General features: G+C 41.5%; 1 protein-coding gene across 3 annotated transcripts in view; it reads left to right on the forward strand.

Moving 5' to 3' along the window:
• Positions 1-9,580: 9,580 nt before the first annotated feature.
• LOC109907669 (sodium bicarbonate cotransporter 3) overlaps positions 9,581-17,443 on the forward strand; it is a 63,502-nt gene continuing 55,639 nt past the window's right edge. For all 3 annotated transcript variants that reach the window (XM_031793825.1, XM_020505776.2, XM_031793824.1), the window contains exon 1: positions 9,581-9,795. In XM_031793825.1, the coding sequence (XP_031649685.1) occupies positions 9,760-9,795 (36 nt within the window). In that variant the 5' untranslated portion in view covers positions 9,581-9,759. The remainder of the gene's footprint in view (positions 9,796-17,443) is intronic.

Raw genomic sequence — 17,443 nt, forward strand, 5'->3', positions numbered from 1 at the left:
TTAAGAAAATATTGCAATGTCTAAGTAGTTTTAATCAAGAACTTAACTGGCCCTTCTATTCATAATATAGTTCAGTATTGTGATTTGTGTTGAGTAACTATAACTATATCTTCTAATGTGTGGACCATTCCTCCCTAGGGCAAAATTTAGTAATACTGGACTGCCACTTGCTGGTTAGAATGAGAAAGTGCATTCTAACTCTGACACTGATCAGACTCAGAAGCCTTACTTATTTAATCACAATAACAACAGCAAAAATGGTCTATATAGTTTTAATCATTGTGCTTCATAGTATATTTTGTCTCCTGAAGAGTAATGCATAATTTAATAATCAGTCAAAATGGTTTTGTTCCAAATTGTATAATTATATTCAGTCATGTAATTAACTTACATGACTGAATATGCCTTATATTTCTGGTTTTAATTGAGAAGTGATGATGATCTCTGAGGTCTGCTGTGGAAACTTGACCTATCCTTTAGTCTAGGGATTGGCAGTGATTCTCAACTAAAGTATCTATATCCACAGTAAAACAAGTCCTATATCGACATAACCTGAAAGGCCGCTCAGCAAGGAAGAAGCCACTCCTCCAAAACCGCCCCAAAAAAGCCAGACTACAGTTTGCAACTGCACATGGGAACAAAGATCGTACCTTTTGGAGAAATGTCCTCTGATGAAACAAAAATATAACTGTTTGGCCATAATGAACATCGTTATGTTTGGAGGAAAAAGGGGTGACGCTTGCAAGCCGAATAACACCATCCAAACCGTGAAGCAAGGGGGTGGTAGCATCATGTTGTGACGGTGCATTGCTGCATGAGGGACTGGTGCACTTCACAAAATAGATGGCATCATGAGAAAATAAAATTATGTGGATATATTGAAGAAACATCTCAAGACATCAGTCAGGAAGCTCTAGGGTATGTGGGACGCTAGTCCCACCTGGCCAACATCCAGTGAGATTGCAGAGTGCGAAATTTAAATACAAATTCAAATACAAATATAAATTCAGAAAAGATACAACTATTTTACATAGGTTTAAAGATGAACTCCTTGTTAATCCAACCACGGTGTCCGATTTTAAAAATGCTTTACTGCGAGAGCATACCTTACGATTATTTTAGAACATTGCCTAGCAGTCAAATCATTACAAACAGTAACCAGCCAAGCAGAAGAGTTACATAAGTCAGAAATAGAGATAAAATGAACCACTTACCTTTGATGATCTTCATATGGTTGCACTCAGAAGACATTAATTTATTCAATAAATGTTTGTTTTGTTCGATAAAGTCTCTCTTTATATCCAAAAACCTCCGTTTTGTTTGCGCTTTTTCTTCAGTAATCCCCAGGCTCAAACGCAGTCACAACAGGAGGACAAAGAAATTAAAATAGCATCAGTAAAGTTCATAGAAACATGTCAAACGATGTTTATATTCAATCCTCAGGTTGTTTTTAGCCTAAATAATCGATAATATCGCGCGCATGAAAAAGCTCTGTGACACTGCAGGGTCCACTCATTCAGACAGCTCTTACTTCCTAATTTTTCAGAATACAAGCCTGAAACAATTTCTAAAGACTGTTGACATCTAGTGGAAGGCATAGGAACTGCAATTTGAGTCCTAAGTCAATGGATACTGGAATGGCATTGAATAGAAAACTACAACAACAAAAAATCCTACTTCCTGAATGGATTTTTCTCAGGTTTTCGCCTGTCAAATCAGTTCTGTTATACTCACAGACGCTATTCAAACAGTTCTGGAAACCTTAGAGTATTTTCTATCCAAATCTACCAATTATATGCATATCCTATCTTCTGGGCCTGAGTAGAAGGCAGTTTAATTTGTGCATGCTTTTCATCCAAAATTCCAAATGCTGCCCCCTACCCGAAAGAAGTTAAAGCTTGGTCACAAATGGGTTGTGGTAAAATTGCTTAAGGACAACAAAGTCAAGGTATTGGAGTTGTCACGCCCTGACCTTAGAGAGCCTTTTTATTTCCCTATTTGGTTAGGTCAGGGTGTGATTTGGGTGGGCATTCTGTGTTTTCTGTTTCTTTGTTTTTGGCAGAGTGTGGTTCCCAATCAGAGGCAGCTGTCTATCGTTGTCTCTGATTGGGGATCATACTTAGGCAGCCCCTTTTCCCACATTTAGGTTATGGGATCTTTTCTTTGTTTGTTGCAGGTGTTGCACTCTGAAGCTTTACGTTCGTTGTGTTGTTTATTGTTTTATTTTGGTGGAACATTTAATAAAGAAAATGTACGCCTACAACGCTGCACCTTGGTCCGGTCATTCTGCCACTAACGACGGACGTAACTGGAGTGTCCATCACAAAGCCCTGACCTCAATCCCATAGAACATTTGTGGGCAGAACTGAAAAAATCGTGTGCGAGCAAGGAGGCCTACAAACCTGACTCAGTTACACCAGCTCTGTTAGGAGGAATGGGCCAAAATTCACCCAACTTATTGTGGGAAACTTGTGGAAGGCTACCTGAAACGTTTGACTCAAGTTAAACAATTTAAAGGCAATGCTACCAATACTAATTGAGTGTATGCAAACTTCTGACCCACTGGGAATATGATGAAAGAAATAAAAGCTGAAATAAATCATTCTCTGTCACGACTTCCGCCGAAGTCGGCTCCTCTCCTTGTTCGGGCTGCGTTCGTCGATTGAAGTCACCGGCTTTCTAGTCATCGCCACTCCATTTCTCATATATCCATTTGTTTTGTCTTGTTTCATACACACCTGGTTTTCGTTCCACAATCACAGTACATGTATTTAGTCCTCCGTTCCCCTTCATGTCTTTGTGTGTAATTGTTTATTGTTAATGGTGTATGTTCACGCGCTATACTTTTGTTTATTGGTCCGTGTTTTTGGTCACTTAGATGTCATTTTGTGCCTATTTTTTGACCTGAATATAAGTGTGCCTGTTTACTCTACTCTGCTCTCCTGCACCTGACTTTGTCTCCCTTACACAGCCATAACATTCTCTCTACTATTATTCTGACATTTCACATTCTTAAAATAAAGTGGTGTTCCTAACTGACCTAAGACAGGCAATTTTTACTAGGATTAAAGGTCAGGAGTTGTGAAAAACTGAGTTTAAATGTATTTGGCTAACTTGTATGTAAACTTCCGACTTCAACTGTGTGTGTGTATATATACATACAGTGGGGCAAAAAAGTATTTAGTCAGCCACCAATTGTGCAAGTTCTCCCACTTAAAAAGATGAGAGGCCTGTATTTTTCATCATAGGTACACTTCAACTATGACAGACAAAAGGAGAAAAAAAATCCAGAAAATCACATTGTAGGATTTTTAATTAATGTATTTGCAAATTATGGTGGAAAATAAGTATTTGGTCAATAACAAAAGTTTCTCAATACTTTGTTATATACCCTTTGTTGGCAATGACAGAGGTCAAATGTTTTCTGTAAGTCTTCACAAGGTTTTCACACACTGTTGCTGGTATTTTGGCCCATTCCTCCATGCAGATCTCCTCTAGAGCTGTGATGTTTTGGGGCTGTTGCTGGGCAACACGGACTTTCAACTCCCTCCAAAGATTTTCTATTGGGTTGAGATCTGGAGACTGGCTAGGCCACTCCAGGACCTTGAAATGCTTCTTACGAAGCCACTCCTTCGTTGCCCGGGCGGTGTGTTTGGGATCATTGTCATGCTGAAAGACCCAGCCCCGTTTCATCTTCAATGCCCTTGCTGATGGAAGGTCTTCACTCAAAATCTCACGATACATGGCCCCATTCATTCTTTCCTTTACACGGATCAGTCGTTCTGGTCCCTTTGCAGAAAAACAGCCCCAAAGCATGATGTTTCCACCCCCATGCTTCACAATAGGTATGGTGTTCTTTGGATGCAACTCAGCATTCTTTGTCCTCCAAACACGACGAGTTGAGTTTTTAACAAAAAGTTATATTTTGGTTTCATCTGACCATATGACATTCTCCCAATCTTCTTCTGGATCATCCAAATGCTATCTAGCAAACTTCAGACGGGCCTGGACATGTACTGGCTTAAACAGGGGGACACGTCTGGCACTGCAGGATTTGAGTCCCTGGCGGCGTAGTGTGTTACTGATGGTAGGCTTTGTTACTTTGGTCCCAGCTCTCTGCAGGTCATTCACTAGGTCCCCCCGTGTGGTTCTGGGATTTTTGCTCACCGTTCTTGTGATCATTTTGACCCCACGGGGTGAGATCTTGTGTGGAGCCCCAGATCGAGGGAGATTATCAGTGGTCTTGTATGTCTTCCATTTCCTAATAATTGCTCCCATAGTTGATTTCTACAAACCAAGCTGCTTACCTATTGCAGATTCAGTCTTCCCAGTCTGGTGCAGGTCTCCAATTTTGTTTCGGGTGTCCTTTGACAGCTATTTGGTCTTGGCCATAGTGGAGTTTGGAGTGTGACTGTTTGAGGTTGTAAACAGGTGTCTTTTATACTGATAACAAGTTCAAACAGGTGCCATTAATACAGGTAACGAGTGGAGGATAGAGGAGCCTAGAGTTACAGGTCTGTGAGAGCCAGAAATCTTGCTTGTTTGTAGGTGACCAAATACTTATGTTCCACCAAAATTTGCAATAAATTCATTAAAAATCCTACAATGTGATGGCGGTGCTGGCGGTGCTTTCACTGTAGTGGTAGCATGAGACGGAGTCTACAACCCACACAAGTGGCTCAGGTAGTGCAGCTCATCCAGGATGGCACATCAATGCGTGATGTGGCAAGAAGGTTTGCTGTGTCTGTCAGCGTAGTGTCCAGAGCAAGGAGGCGCTACCAGGAGACAGGCCAGTACATCAGGAGACGTGGAGGAGGCCATAGGAGGGCAACAACCCAGCAGCAGGACCGCTACCTCCGCCTTTGTGCAAGGAGGACCAGGAGGAGCACTGCCAGAGCCCTGCAAAATGACCTCCAGCAGGCCACAAATGTGCATGTGTCTGCTCAAACGGTCAGAAACAGACTCCATGAGGGTGGTATGAAGGCCCGACGTCCACAGGTGGGGGTTGTGCTTACAGCCCAACACCATGCAGGACGTTTGGCATTTGCCAGAGAACACCAAGATTGGCAAATTCGCCACTAGCGCCCTGTGCTCTTCACAGATGAAAGCAGGTTCACACTGAGCACATGTGACAAACGTGACAGTCTGGAGATGCCGTGGAGAACGTTCTGCTGCCTGCAACATCCTCCAGAATGATTGGTTTGGCGGTGGGTCAGTCATGGTGTGGGGTGGCATTTCTTTGGGGGGCCGCAGAGCCCTCCATGTGCTCACCAGAGGTAGCCTGACTGCCATTAGGTACCGAGATGAGATCCTCAGACCCCTTGTGAAAATGTTCTTGTATGAAAGACTCTCCTCCAATTAAGCGTCATCGGGCAAATGAGGTGTACAGGGTAGAATCCCAAAACACATGTATAAAGTGATAAACACTAATTTAGCTAATTGTGTAAGACAGGGGTGGCACTTTGGTTTAGAAATGGGTGGGACATAACCTAGCGGGGAATCTGGGGGTCCTCCCCCAGAATTGTTTTGGGTATTTAAAACTAATTTCCTGCATTTTCACACAATCCAATATGCCGTCTCTGTTTAGAACAAAAAGTAAGCAAAAATGACCACAATCATTAAGCTAAGGAAGAGATTATTATTAAATATTAATAAGACTGAACTAGATCAATGATAATTCAATAATAAATATTGTGTTGCACCTTTAACCAGTAGCCTAACAAATTAACAAAAGTACGAAGACTATTGATTGTCTTTATTAACTTTTTATGGCAGGGGGCAGTATTGTGTAGCTTGGATGAATAAGGTGCCCAGAGTAAACTGCCTGCTACTTAGGCCCAGTTGCTAATATATGCATATTATTAGTAGATTTGGATAGAAAACACTCTGAAGTTTCTAAAACTGTTTGAATGATGTCTGTGAGTATAACAGAACTCATATGGCAGAGAAGAAAATCCAATCAGGAAGTGGGAAATCTGAGGTTTGTAGTTTTCCAACTCTTTGCCTATCGAATATACAGTGTCTATGGGGTCATATTGCACTTCCTAAGGCTTCCACTAGATATCAACAGTCTTTAGAACATTGTGTGAATCTTCTACTGTGAAGGAGGGGGGAATGGGAGATGAATGAGTCAGAGGTCTGCCAGAGTGGCATGAGTTGGTCACGCGCGTTCACGTGAGAGTTAGCTTGCATTGCATTGCATTTCTGAAGACAAAGGAATTCTCCGGTTGGAACATTATTGAAGATTTATGTTAAAAACATCCTAAAGATTGATTCTATACATAGTTTGACATGTTTCTATGGACTGTAACAGAAATTGTTGACTTTTCGTCTGGACCTAGTGATCGCAACTCATGAATTTGGATTTGTGAACTAAATGTGCGAACAACAAGGAGGTATTTGGACATAACTGATGGACTTTATCGAACAAATTAAACATTTATTGTGGAACTGGGATTCCTGGGAGTGCATTCTGATGAAGATCATCAAAGATAAGTGAATATTTATAAAGATATTTCTGACTTTGTTTACTCCACACATGGCGGATATCTGTATGGCTCGTTTTGTTGTCTGAGCGCTGTACTCAGATTATTGCATGGTGTGCTTTTTCGGTAAAGCTTTTTTGAAATCTGACACAGCGGTTGCATTAAGGAGAAGTTTATCTAAAGTTCCATGCATAACAGTTGTAACTTTTATTAATGTTTATTATGAGTATTTCAGTAAATTGATGTGGCTCTGCAAAATCACTGGATGTTTTGGAAGCAAAACATTACTGAACGTAACGCACCAATGTAAACTGAGATTTTTGGATATAAATATGAACTTTATCGAACAAAACTTACATGTATTGTGTAACATGAAGTCCTATGAGTGTCATCTGATGAAGATCAAAGCTTAGTGATTAATTTGATCTCTATTTCTGCTTTTTGTGACTCCTTTCTTTGGCTCTTCTCTATGTTTTTCTGTGACTAGGTGCAGACCTAACATAATCGTTTGCAGTGCTTTCGTCGTAAAGCCTTTTTGAAATCGGACACTGTGGTGGGATTAACAACAAGTAAAATACTTCTATGTTTGAGGAATTTAAATTATGAGATATCTGTTGTTTTGAATTTGGCGCCCTGCACTTTCACTGGCTGTTGTCATATCGATCCCGTTAGCGGGATCTAAGCCATAAGACATTTTAAGACATCCTCTACAGTGCATTCGGAAAGTATTCAGACCCCTTGACTTAAAAAAAAATATATATATGTTCCAGCCTTGTATTAAAAACATTATTCACACACTCAGAATGTATTGCTTCAACTTCAGTAGCCTAACTCCCTATTTGGGCTTGAGAGTTCAAGTGTGTCTAGTATGTGTGATCTCATCAAAATAGAGTAGGCTGCATACATGGGCGGAGAATCACGTGGCAGTTAACTTAAATATCAAATGAACGGAAATATGATTCGACTGTAGTTTACTTCAGTGTCTGTAAATAAATATTGACAATGGAAAGAAGTGGAGGGCGCTCAACCAACGTGAGTCGATGTGAAATCAAAAAATGTCATCATTGAAAAGGCACAACGCTCAGGTTAGGCTACTATAGCTAGCAAGGCCTTTTCATTTTCAATAAGTATTGATTACCCATTTATTTGTCTCTGCCTGCAAATCGTCCTCCTAAAAGGTAGGCTATATCCTATAGGCCTGTGCGAAAACGTAGCAAGTGTTGCTGTCATCATTCTTGCTGCTTCAAGTTCAGTAGCCATACCAGTGAGATCAGGTGTGTGTGTGGTCTCAATTAAATAGAGTAGGCTATAGCTTATGCATGGGGCAGTTATCTTTCTAAGGAAATGTACTTCCTAAATAGTTTACAACATTGCCTAGAAATAGCCCAAAATATTGATCACCCATATTTCTCAGTCTGAAAGTCTTCCCACTCATAAAAGGCAGGCTATAAAAATAGCTCAAGAGAAAGTGCTAGTCTCTCCTACTCTCCTACTTTCTTCAAGCTACATATAGCCTATTGGCTGATAGCCTAATATACAAGAGCCGTGTGAGAATCTCTGGTAATTTAAGCTATTTCTCAAGTTATGTTTGCGCATTTAATATTGCCTATAGGGTGCAGAATTGATGGGACCATGGCTGGCAAGTGAGCTGTGACACATATGCCTAAAATAACATTGCAGGGCTGCGGTTGGATTCAGGACCAGTTCTTGGGGTAGCAGATCAGTGCTGGCAGAGTGAGGTATGAAAAGCTGTGGGAGCAGGCTAAAGAAATCGGTCTGCGCAGACCTCTACTGTGCACCATGACTCCTCTACTTGAGTGACGGGGTGGGACTAGGTCTGTGTGGAAAGCGGCGCGGAGAGGGATGACTCAAGTAGAGGAGTAAACTATAAAAATTGACATTACACACGACGTATCACATTTAACAAACCAAACATTCAATATCCGTTATAGAAGGTAACGTAAAAGCCCAAACCGGTCCCTGCATCAATACCGGTATATAGTCAAATACGGTATATCGCCCAGCCCTACACAGCACAAAAACATAATTAGGGAGCCTGACCTTCAAATCCTGTTTAAAATAAATTAGCAAATTGGCCTTGTCTTGCTTTCTTATGAATTGTAGGAATGTACAATCCCCCATGTTTGCTTCAGCGTGTGTGTGTGTGTGTGTGTGTGTGTGTGTGTGTGTGTGTGTGTGTGTGTGTGTGTGTGTGTCTCAGCTGGCTTGCTTTGCCTCAGTGTGAGATTCCGAATCTGCCATTAGGTGTCACCCTGCCCCTCAGTTTCCATGGAACTGTATTTAATGCGAGGCAATGATCAGTTGTATGGCTTTGTCCTGTCTCTAGTTATTAATGACTTGTACCTTTCTGTGTTTGAGACTGAAAGAGGAAAATGGATTTGATTTAGGTAGTGTAGGTCTATTTGAAATACCAGTTTCCTCATGTTGTAGACCTAGTCTACGAGTCCCAAGTGGCACCTGATTCCCTATATAGTGCATTACGTTTGACCAGGACCCACAGGGCCTATGTAGGTAGAAGTGTGTCATTTGTGATACACATATAGTCCTTGATTGACCCTTGTCTGTCTTACTATTGCACAAGCATGATGTTACACTGACCACCCCATAAGTCCTATGTTTTACGACCTTATGGAACTGTTTGTGGACGTGGTATTCTGAGCGCATGAGTCATGAGTCTCCATGGAATTAGAAGGTGCTGAAAGATGTGTACATGACCTTGAGACTGTGATAAAGATCACGAATGTAGCAGAATCAATGGAGGCAGAGACACGTAATGAACACATCTCTATCTGTCCTTTTCAATTCTCATCGCCCTCTGGGTAATGTCTGTGAGAAATGTGTGTGCGTGTGGGTGTTTGCCCTGAATGCCACTGTGGGTGTGTGTGTGTGTGTGGAGGGGGGGTATGTGTGTGTGTGTGTCCTCTGTGTATGTCCTCTCTGTGTGTATGCCCGCCTGCGTGTGCTTTTGGCTGGGCAAATTAAATATTCATGGTTGCGGGGGATTGGCTGCTGAGAAAGGAGCGGGTTGTCAGAGAGGAGCAGGTCTGTTTTAAGGCAGGCAGTGCTCTGCTCTCTCACTCCGTATAATCACAGACGAGCCGGCAAGAGCAGCCCAGTATTCCAGTGTTTCAGTTGGAGCTCAGACACACACAAGTCCACATACACGCTCACAGAAACACACACACGGGAGATAAGAGAGAAGAAGCCAGCTAACGCCACAGCTGCCTCGGCTGCCACTGATGTTTTAGCCCAGATGGCGGGGAACTGTGAAGGGGAGCATGTGCTGACGGTAGGTCTGCTCTGCTCTGATAACATGTGTGTTTTTTTGTGTGTGTGTATGTGTTTGTGTGTGTCTTCTCCATCTCTGACATTGTCTAGCTGTACCGTAGAATAGTGGTCGTGGTTGCAGAATAGAATAGAGGGTGTTCTATAGGATGTATCTCAAAGGGGAAGAGAGAGGGCAATAATGTGGTAAAGGGGAGAGTCCCTGCATGTCTCTTAGAAAGGAAATGGTCATTCCCGCCCTTCACTAGCCGGAATGGGAGAAAATGAGACAGGAACAAGATATGGCTGCATTAAAGAGAGACCAGGAGAGAGAGAGAGAAGGGAGGGAGAAGGAGGAGCGTGAGAGAGGAGCAGAGGAGGAAAATGTGGAAGTGGACTAGAATCAAAACAAAACAGAGCATGCTCCTTTGATAAAAATTGATAGATTATGAATAGGATGTTTGTTTATCCATTGAATGGAAGTTGATGTCAGTCACACTGAGGGAAATAATAAATGATAGGGTATTGAAATAGCCTAGATAAGAGGAGAATGACAGGGAAGGGAGAATATGTAGACACCTGTGGTTACTAGGTTGTACATACAAGGAGAGGAAAATGTGTTTTTAGAGAGGAGTGGAAATGGTTTCCATTTCTGTGTAGCCTATGCTTTAGCCTATTTTCTGGAGGCGGGGGCATGCTATTTTCTGCTGCCTCTGGTATTGCGTTTGGCCTGTGTGTGACAGTGGAGATTCAACTCAGGGGACTGGCGTGTCTATAGAGCTATGCAACTCCTCACTTATGTCACCTCCCCTGCCTGGAACGAGGCCCAGTAACGACATCCTGGAATAGAGGTAACCTGGCTGGGTCTGAAATCACTCCTACACTAAACCAGAGTCACCCACACCGATAACATTCACAGTGACAAGAACCAGGGTCGAATGCACAGTGAATTTAATTGAAAATGGAAGTCCCCATTTTAACAGATAGGCTATATAGTAACTGACCCTTCACACACACACACACACACACACAGAGTTGTGGTGGTCATGGAATTTTGGATTACGGTAATTGGACAGCCAAATGAATTTTTGGGGGACTCACATTTTCTCATCTCCTTAGCTCATAACTGCATTTGCTGCCATGTGCTGCCATAGAAATAGAATGAATAGTCCCCATTCAAGTCAATAATGACATGGCGGACTGGCCATGTGGACTGGCAGCCATTGCGGGTGTACCCATAGAAGCAAAGCAGGAAGTGTGAGCAGGAAGTGTACCCATCGATATTTGCTGTGATTTGTTGATTAAACTCAACTGACATTACAAAAAATACATTCCATTGCATGAGCCACATCAGTTAATATCATTTGAATTAACATTCTACATTACCATGGAAAGGGAAAGGGGGATACCTAGTCGATTGTACTGAATGCATTCAACTGAAATGTGTCTTACAAAAGTATTGGGCAATACTTTACTTGACACCCAGCATCATAACACGTTATGACACGGTCATAACCATGTCAAAATATATCATAACAGCTGACATAACTTGTCGTAGCACATATATTTAGAACTGTTGTGACATACACTACATGACCAAAGGTATGTGGACACCTGCTCATCGAACATCTCATTTCAATATCATGGTTGTGGAGGCTGTCTTTTTAGACTTCAGTGCAGCTTTTGACATTATTGATCATAGTCTACTGCTGGAAAAACGTATGTGTTATGTTTTTACACCCCCTGCTATAACATGGATAAAGAGTTTATTCTCTAACAGAACACAGAGGGCAGTTTATCAAATATAATCCAGTTAGAATCAGGAATAATTTGCAAATAAATTCATAAAAAATCCTACAATGTGATTTTCTGGATTTTTTTTCCCTCATTTTGTCTGTCATAGTTGAAGTGTACCTATGAAAATTACAGGCCTCTCATCTTTTTAAGAGGGAGAACTTGCACAATTGGTGGCTGACTAAATACTTTTTTGCCCCACTGTAAAGCACCCACAATCATCGCGGGATGAACGAGTGACGAATTTCCGGCCAAGGGTGGTCCATTTAAAAATAATTTCTTTCTCCCTTGCCCCTTTCCCTGCAAGTATATACTCGTCAGGCGTGATGATACGTCATCAGAAATGTCCACTTAATTTAAGGGCTGAGGAGATAGGGTGTCTTTTAAGTGTTTGGACCGCATCCTTTGGCTACATTGAATGTTTCTTCTTAGTTACTTCAAACAGCTGACATATTCTTGCTTTGAGTATTCCTCTTTGATTTAGAAGAAACTGTTGCACAAATGTAGGTCTACACCATCACTGGTATTATCAGGCTGTATAGCTAGTTACGTTTGCTCTGACTCAGCACGTGTATTAGCTAGTTAGCGATTGTCTTTTATTTAATACATTTTAGAATATGACTAAGGTAATAAAATGTGGAAAACGTAAAGGGCTCTGAATACTTTCCGAAGACACTGTATATAGTATATATTGCAATATTTTATGGCTGGTTATGTCACCTACATAAGAGTGTCAAAACACACAAAACCTACCACACAGGGCAAAACATTCCATTACACCAGTGGTTCCCAAGCTTCTTAATGTACCACCAAGTATATTTTGCTCTGCCTGGAGTACCCCTGAAGTACCTCATGTGAATTTTACCAGTAGGCCCATGGTCTCATGAGTCTTTTCAAGTACCCCCTGTGGATGGGCCAATTACCCCTTGTTGGGAACCATTGCATTACAACATAGCCTGTTGACATGTAGGCTATGTTTATATCACTTTTTTTTATTTTATTCACCATATTAAATTATCATTGAAATTACACACACATTGATGTTAAGCATGCAGCTACCCCAATGCTCTGTTGCAGATTTAGGAGCAGATTTTAGGAGCAGGCCAAGACACCCTCTTTTTGACTGATGACTGATATAAGGGCATGTATGTGATAGGCCTATCTGGCTTGTATGATTATGATGGTCATACACTTTGACACTGTCAAGAAGCATTATTGTCTTAGTCCAATTACAGTGACATGGGATGGTCATAATGCTTCAGGACCGTGTCATAAAGTTATTTAAAATATGATAATAAAAAAAACATGACTTTAAAAACAACAAAAAAGGATTTAAGAAACCAACTTTAAAACTAAAGCAAACTTCTTGGCAGGGAAAAATTCATTTGAATAAATTTGGGTTTTGACACTCTTATGTAGGTGTCATAACTAGCCATAAAATAATGCAATATATGTCACAAAAGTGTAAATATTTGGTTCATGACAGTGTTATTACAGGTTATGTCAGGTGTTATAACATATTATGGCACGGTTATGACGTGTCAGAATGTGTTATGACACTGGGTGTCAAGTAAAGTGTTACCAAGTATTGTGTTACCAAGTCACAATACCAGCGGGCCAATGTGAGTGTACCTATGAGTTTACCAGTCAAATTGCCAGGGTTAGAGGTTCTAAGCCAGGTATATTCATTCTATTTACCAGTCAAATTGCCAGGGTTAGAGGTTCCAAGCCAGGTATATTCATTCTATTTACCAGTCAAATTGCCAGGGTTAGAGGTTCCAAGCCAGGTATATTCATTCTATTTACCAGTCAAATTGCCAGGGTTAGAGGTTCCAAGCCAGGTATATTCATTCTATTTACCAGTCAAATTGCCAGGGTTAGAGGTTCCAAGCCAGGTATATTCATTCTATTTACCAGTCAAATTGCCAGGGTTAGAGGTTCCAAGCCAGGTCTATTCATTCTATTTAATAGTCAAATTGCCAGGGTTAAAGGTTCCAAGCCAGGTCTATTCATTCTATTTCTGTGTGTGCTGCTGCTGCATTGTGGGGGGCATTGCCTAGGCAACCAAAGTGTCCTTTGCTAGTTTCTTGTTTCAGCAAGGAGCAACAAAGCATCATCACGTTGTTAAGAGCATGTTACCGTAGAAACCGACTCGACTGCACAAATGCCCACCCTGGCCCGTCTTTAGTTGTCATGGCAGTCTTCATCCGTAACCGTCAGTTACATGGTTATACTGTAATACGCGCTGCTGTTGACATTGACAGCTTTAGATCCTATGCTTCTTGTGTCATTGCCTTGAGAACATACACATCATAGAGTATTTGAATGTTAAGTCATGCTGTTTTTAGACTGCAGGACGTCCCTAGTCCCCCAAAAATCATATTTGTCTACAGTTCTCTACGGGGATCCAGTCTTTTGGGTTCAATAGATAGGTCTATCACCTTTTATGCTTGGCTGGTGAACTCTAGAGTGATCCCTGATGTCTGTGAGAGGTTTTGCATGATATTATGTAAACTATGGTGTGATCTTGGAAGGTGTCAGAAGCAGAGGGGTCTGGGTGCACTTAGGGCACATGGGCTAGCTATGGGGTAGAGGATGAGATGACTTTGTTATTGCTAGGGAGGTTGGCTGCCAGCTTCGCCCCCACCCCTTGTTACCCCCTGGCCTTGAATGAACAGGGTTGGGAATGGTTTATCCCAAATTAGACTCTATGCATGCCCCCCATTCTGCTGCTCTCACACTCCAGGTGACGTTATGGTCCCTGGGTCGGGAGCCCCCCCATTTATAGTCCCCCTCCTCTCTCTCTCTGTTAGGGACAGTCAGGATCTTGCTGTCACCCCCCCCCCCCCCCCCCATCTGCAGCTGTGTTCTGTGGGTAACTGGGCATGACCAACCAGCTCCCAGGGGGGTTATTTTGGACCGGAGTAGGTTGCAGCAGGTTGCATAATGTGTTTTGAAATTGTGATGAGCGGAATAAACCAGCTCTGATTCTGAACACGTGTGCTTAACTTACCCACACCATGGACTCAACAACTGAAATGCATACCAAGCACACGCTGCCTGACACACATACAATAAACAGCTTCACATGCATGCTAACAGATTTCCGCAGGCACTAGGCCTATTTTAAGAGGCTTTGAAGTGGTAATGAACCTGGAATAATCATAATTTCTCAGGTGTAAACATTGGCTTAGTATAGCCTTGGACTATTTTATGCCTTGTATCCATCACAATGAACAGTCAACAACAGTAGCAATGCAGTCCACTGAGCCAAGCCCAGCATCATCAGTCCAGCACTCCTAGCCCACTATCAAACCCCTTTCTTTATTTCTTGGCTCACCTCTCACCTTCTTGGCTCACCTCTGAGTGTGCAAAGCTGTCATTAAGGCAAAGGGTGGCTACGTTGAAGAATGTCAGATATATTTTGATTTGTTTAACACTTTATTGGTTACTACATGATTCTATATGTGTTATTTCATAGTTTTGATGTCTTCACTATTATTCTACAATGTAGGAACTAGTAAAAAATTATGAAAAACCGTGGAATGAGTAGGTGTGTGCAAACGTTTGACTGGTACTCCATGTAGTAGCTCATGAGATTGGAGGCTCAGTTCAAGAGGGGCTTGCATGGTTCAGTGAAGAGAGAGCGGCCGGAGCAAATGAGACCCCAATGCCAGAGAGATGTGCTCTGTGCATATCATGTTCCTATCCTCCCACTGTGTGTTTAACATCCTCACCTATTGAATCAGCTCTCTCTGCTGCTTAGCAGCAGTACTTATCTGTGTTTAGTGGGATATCTCAATGCCTCCTCCAATGGAGGAGCTGTTGCATTTGAAGCCCTCAAATAAACTATCCTTTTCAAAATATGTTTCAAATTTCTGACGGTATTTGACAATACCTGAACATACATTTTCTTTGAGCTGTTTATGACCCTAGGGTGGCAACACTTAAATGATAAGTTATTTCAATGGGGGTTTCTCCATTCTGATTGTTTAATACTGTTCAATAAAACTTCAACCAAAAGTGTGTCTGATTTGAGATCATTTCCACACTGCCACGTAGGGCTGCATGATATGGGCAAAAACAATTGCCTTATTTTTTTTAACCATTTATTCCAATTGCAATTTAGATAAAAACTGTTGGAGAACTGTTGAACTGTTGGAGTCATGGAAATAGAATGATTATTCAAATTCTATAGTTAGAAAGTAATATTGGGCCGGGGAGGCGTTTATAGAATTAGGAATTAGAATACTAATGGGATCTCTTTGGAGGTGTTATTGTTACATGGTAGGAACCAAAGTGTTGGTCAGTGTTTCCCAGAGGAGTGGGACCCTATAATCTTTGGCTACAGTTAATGTTTTCTTTTACTTCATGTAGCTAACATATTGATGCTTCGCCTATTCCTCTCTGATTTAGAAGATACTGTTGCGCATTTAGGCCTACACCAGCACTGGTATCAGGCTGTATTAGCTAGCTATGTTTGCTCTGAATTAGTACAATTATTAGCTAGCTAGCTAACTAGTGAATAGCATAAGTGGCTAACACAATTTGTAAGCTAACACAAGTTGCTAAGAAAATACAAAATAGCTGTTTGCAGACAGTAAGATACACAAACGAAGTGTAATTATAGAACGCTTGTGGATGTATATTAAGAATGCTGAAAGCAGCATCATTGTCATCAATATATTGTTACATCTGCTGCATTGACCATGCAGACCAAAGAGTGATCCAAAGAAAATACAGTAACTCACTGTGAACTATCGGTAAATGATCTCGTGGTCGGGCAACAACAAGTGCTCTCCTTGAGTGACAGGAGGCAGGGATTGGTGAGAGAGAAGGAGAGGGATGACCCATGTAGTGGAGTAAACTATAAAAAACGGATTGGCGTATCACATTTAACAAACCAAATATCGAAATATATCAAATCAAATGTTATTGGTCACATACACGTGATTAGCATATGTTATTGCAGGTGTAGCGAAATGCTACCTTCTAGCTCCGACAGTGCAGTAATATCTAGCAAGTAATATCTAACAAATTACACAACATATTACCAATACACACAAATCTAAGTAGGAATGAATTAAGACTATATACATATATGGACGAGCGATGTCAGTGCGGAACGGACTAAAATACAGCAGAATAGTATAGAATACACTATATACATATGCGTTGAGTAATGCAAGATATGTAAACATTATTAAGTGACTAAGATACCGTAGAATAGTATAGAATACAGTATATACATATGAGATGAGTAATGCCAGATATGTAAACATTATTACAGTGACTAGTGTTCCTTTCCTTAAAGTGGCCAGTGATTTCTAGTCTATGCCTGTAGGCAGCAGCCTCTAATGTGCAAGTGATGGCTGTTTAATAGTCTGATCGCCTTGAGATAAAAGCTGTTTTTCAGTCTCCCGATCCCAGCTTTGATGCACCTGTACTGACCTCGCCTTCTGGATGAAAGTGGGGTGAACAGGCAGTGGCTCGGGTGGTTGATGTTCTTGATGATCTTTTTGGCCTTCCTGTGACATCAGGTGCTGTAGGTGTCCTGGAGGGCAGGTAGTTTGCCCTGAACGATAGCTAAGAGGTCGGTGAGAGTGGAAAGGCAGTTTACCAGTTAAGTTACAACAGTCCGTCCCCTGAATGATAGCTAAGAGGTAGGTGAGAAGGGAGAGGCAGTTTACCATTTGACTTAGAACAGCATGTCCCCAGAACGATAGCTAAGAGGTAGGTGAGAAGGGAGAGTGGAAAGGCAATTTACCAGTTAACTTACAACAGCCCGTCCCCTGAACGATAGCTAAGAGGTAGGTGAGAAGGGAGAGTGGAAAGGCAATTTACCAGTTAACTTACAACAGCACGTCCCCTAACGATAG

This window comes from Oncorhynchus kisutch, linkage group LG17, assembly GCF_002021735.2.
Source record: "Oncorhynchus kisutch isolate 150728-3 linkage group LG17, Okis_V2, whole genome shotgun sequence".
NCBI classification, from domain to species: Eukaryota; Metazoa; Chordata; class Actinopteri; order Salmoniformes; family Salmonidae; genus Oncorhynchus; species Oncorhynchus kisutch.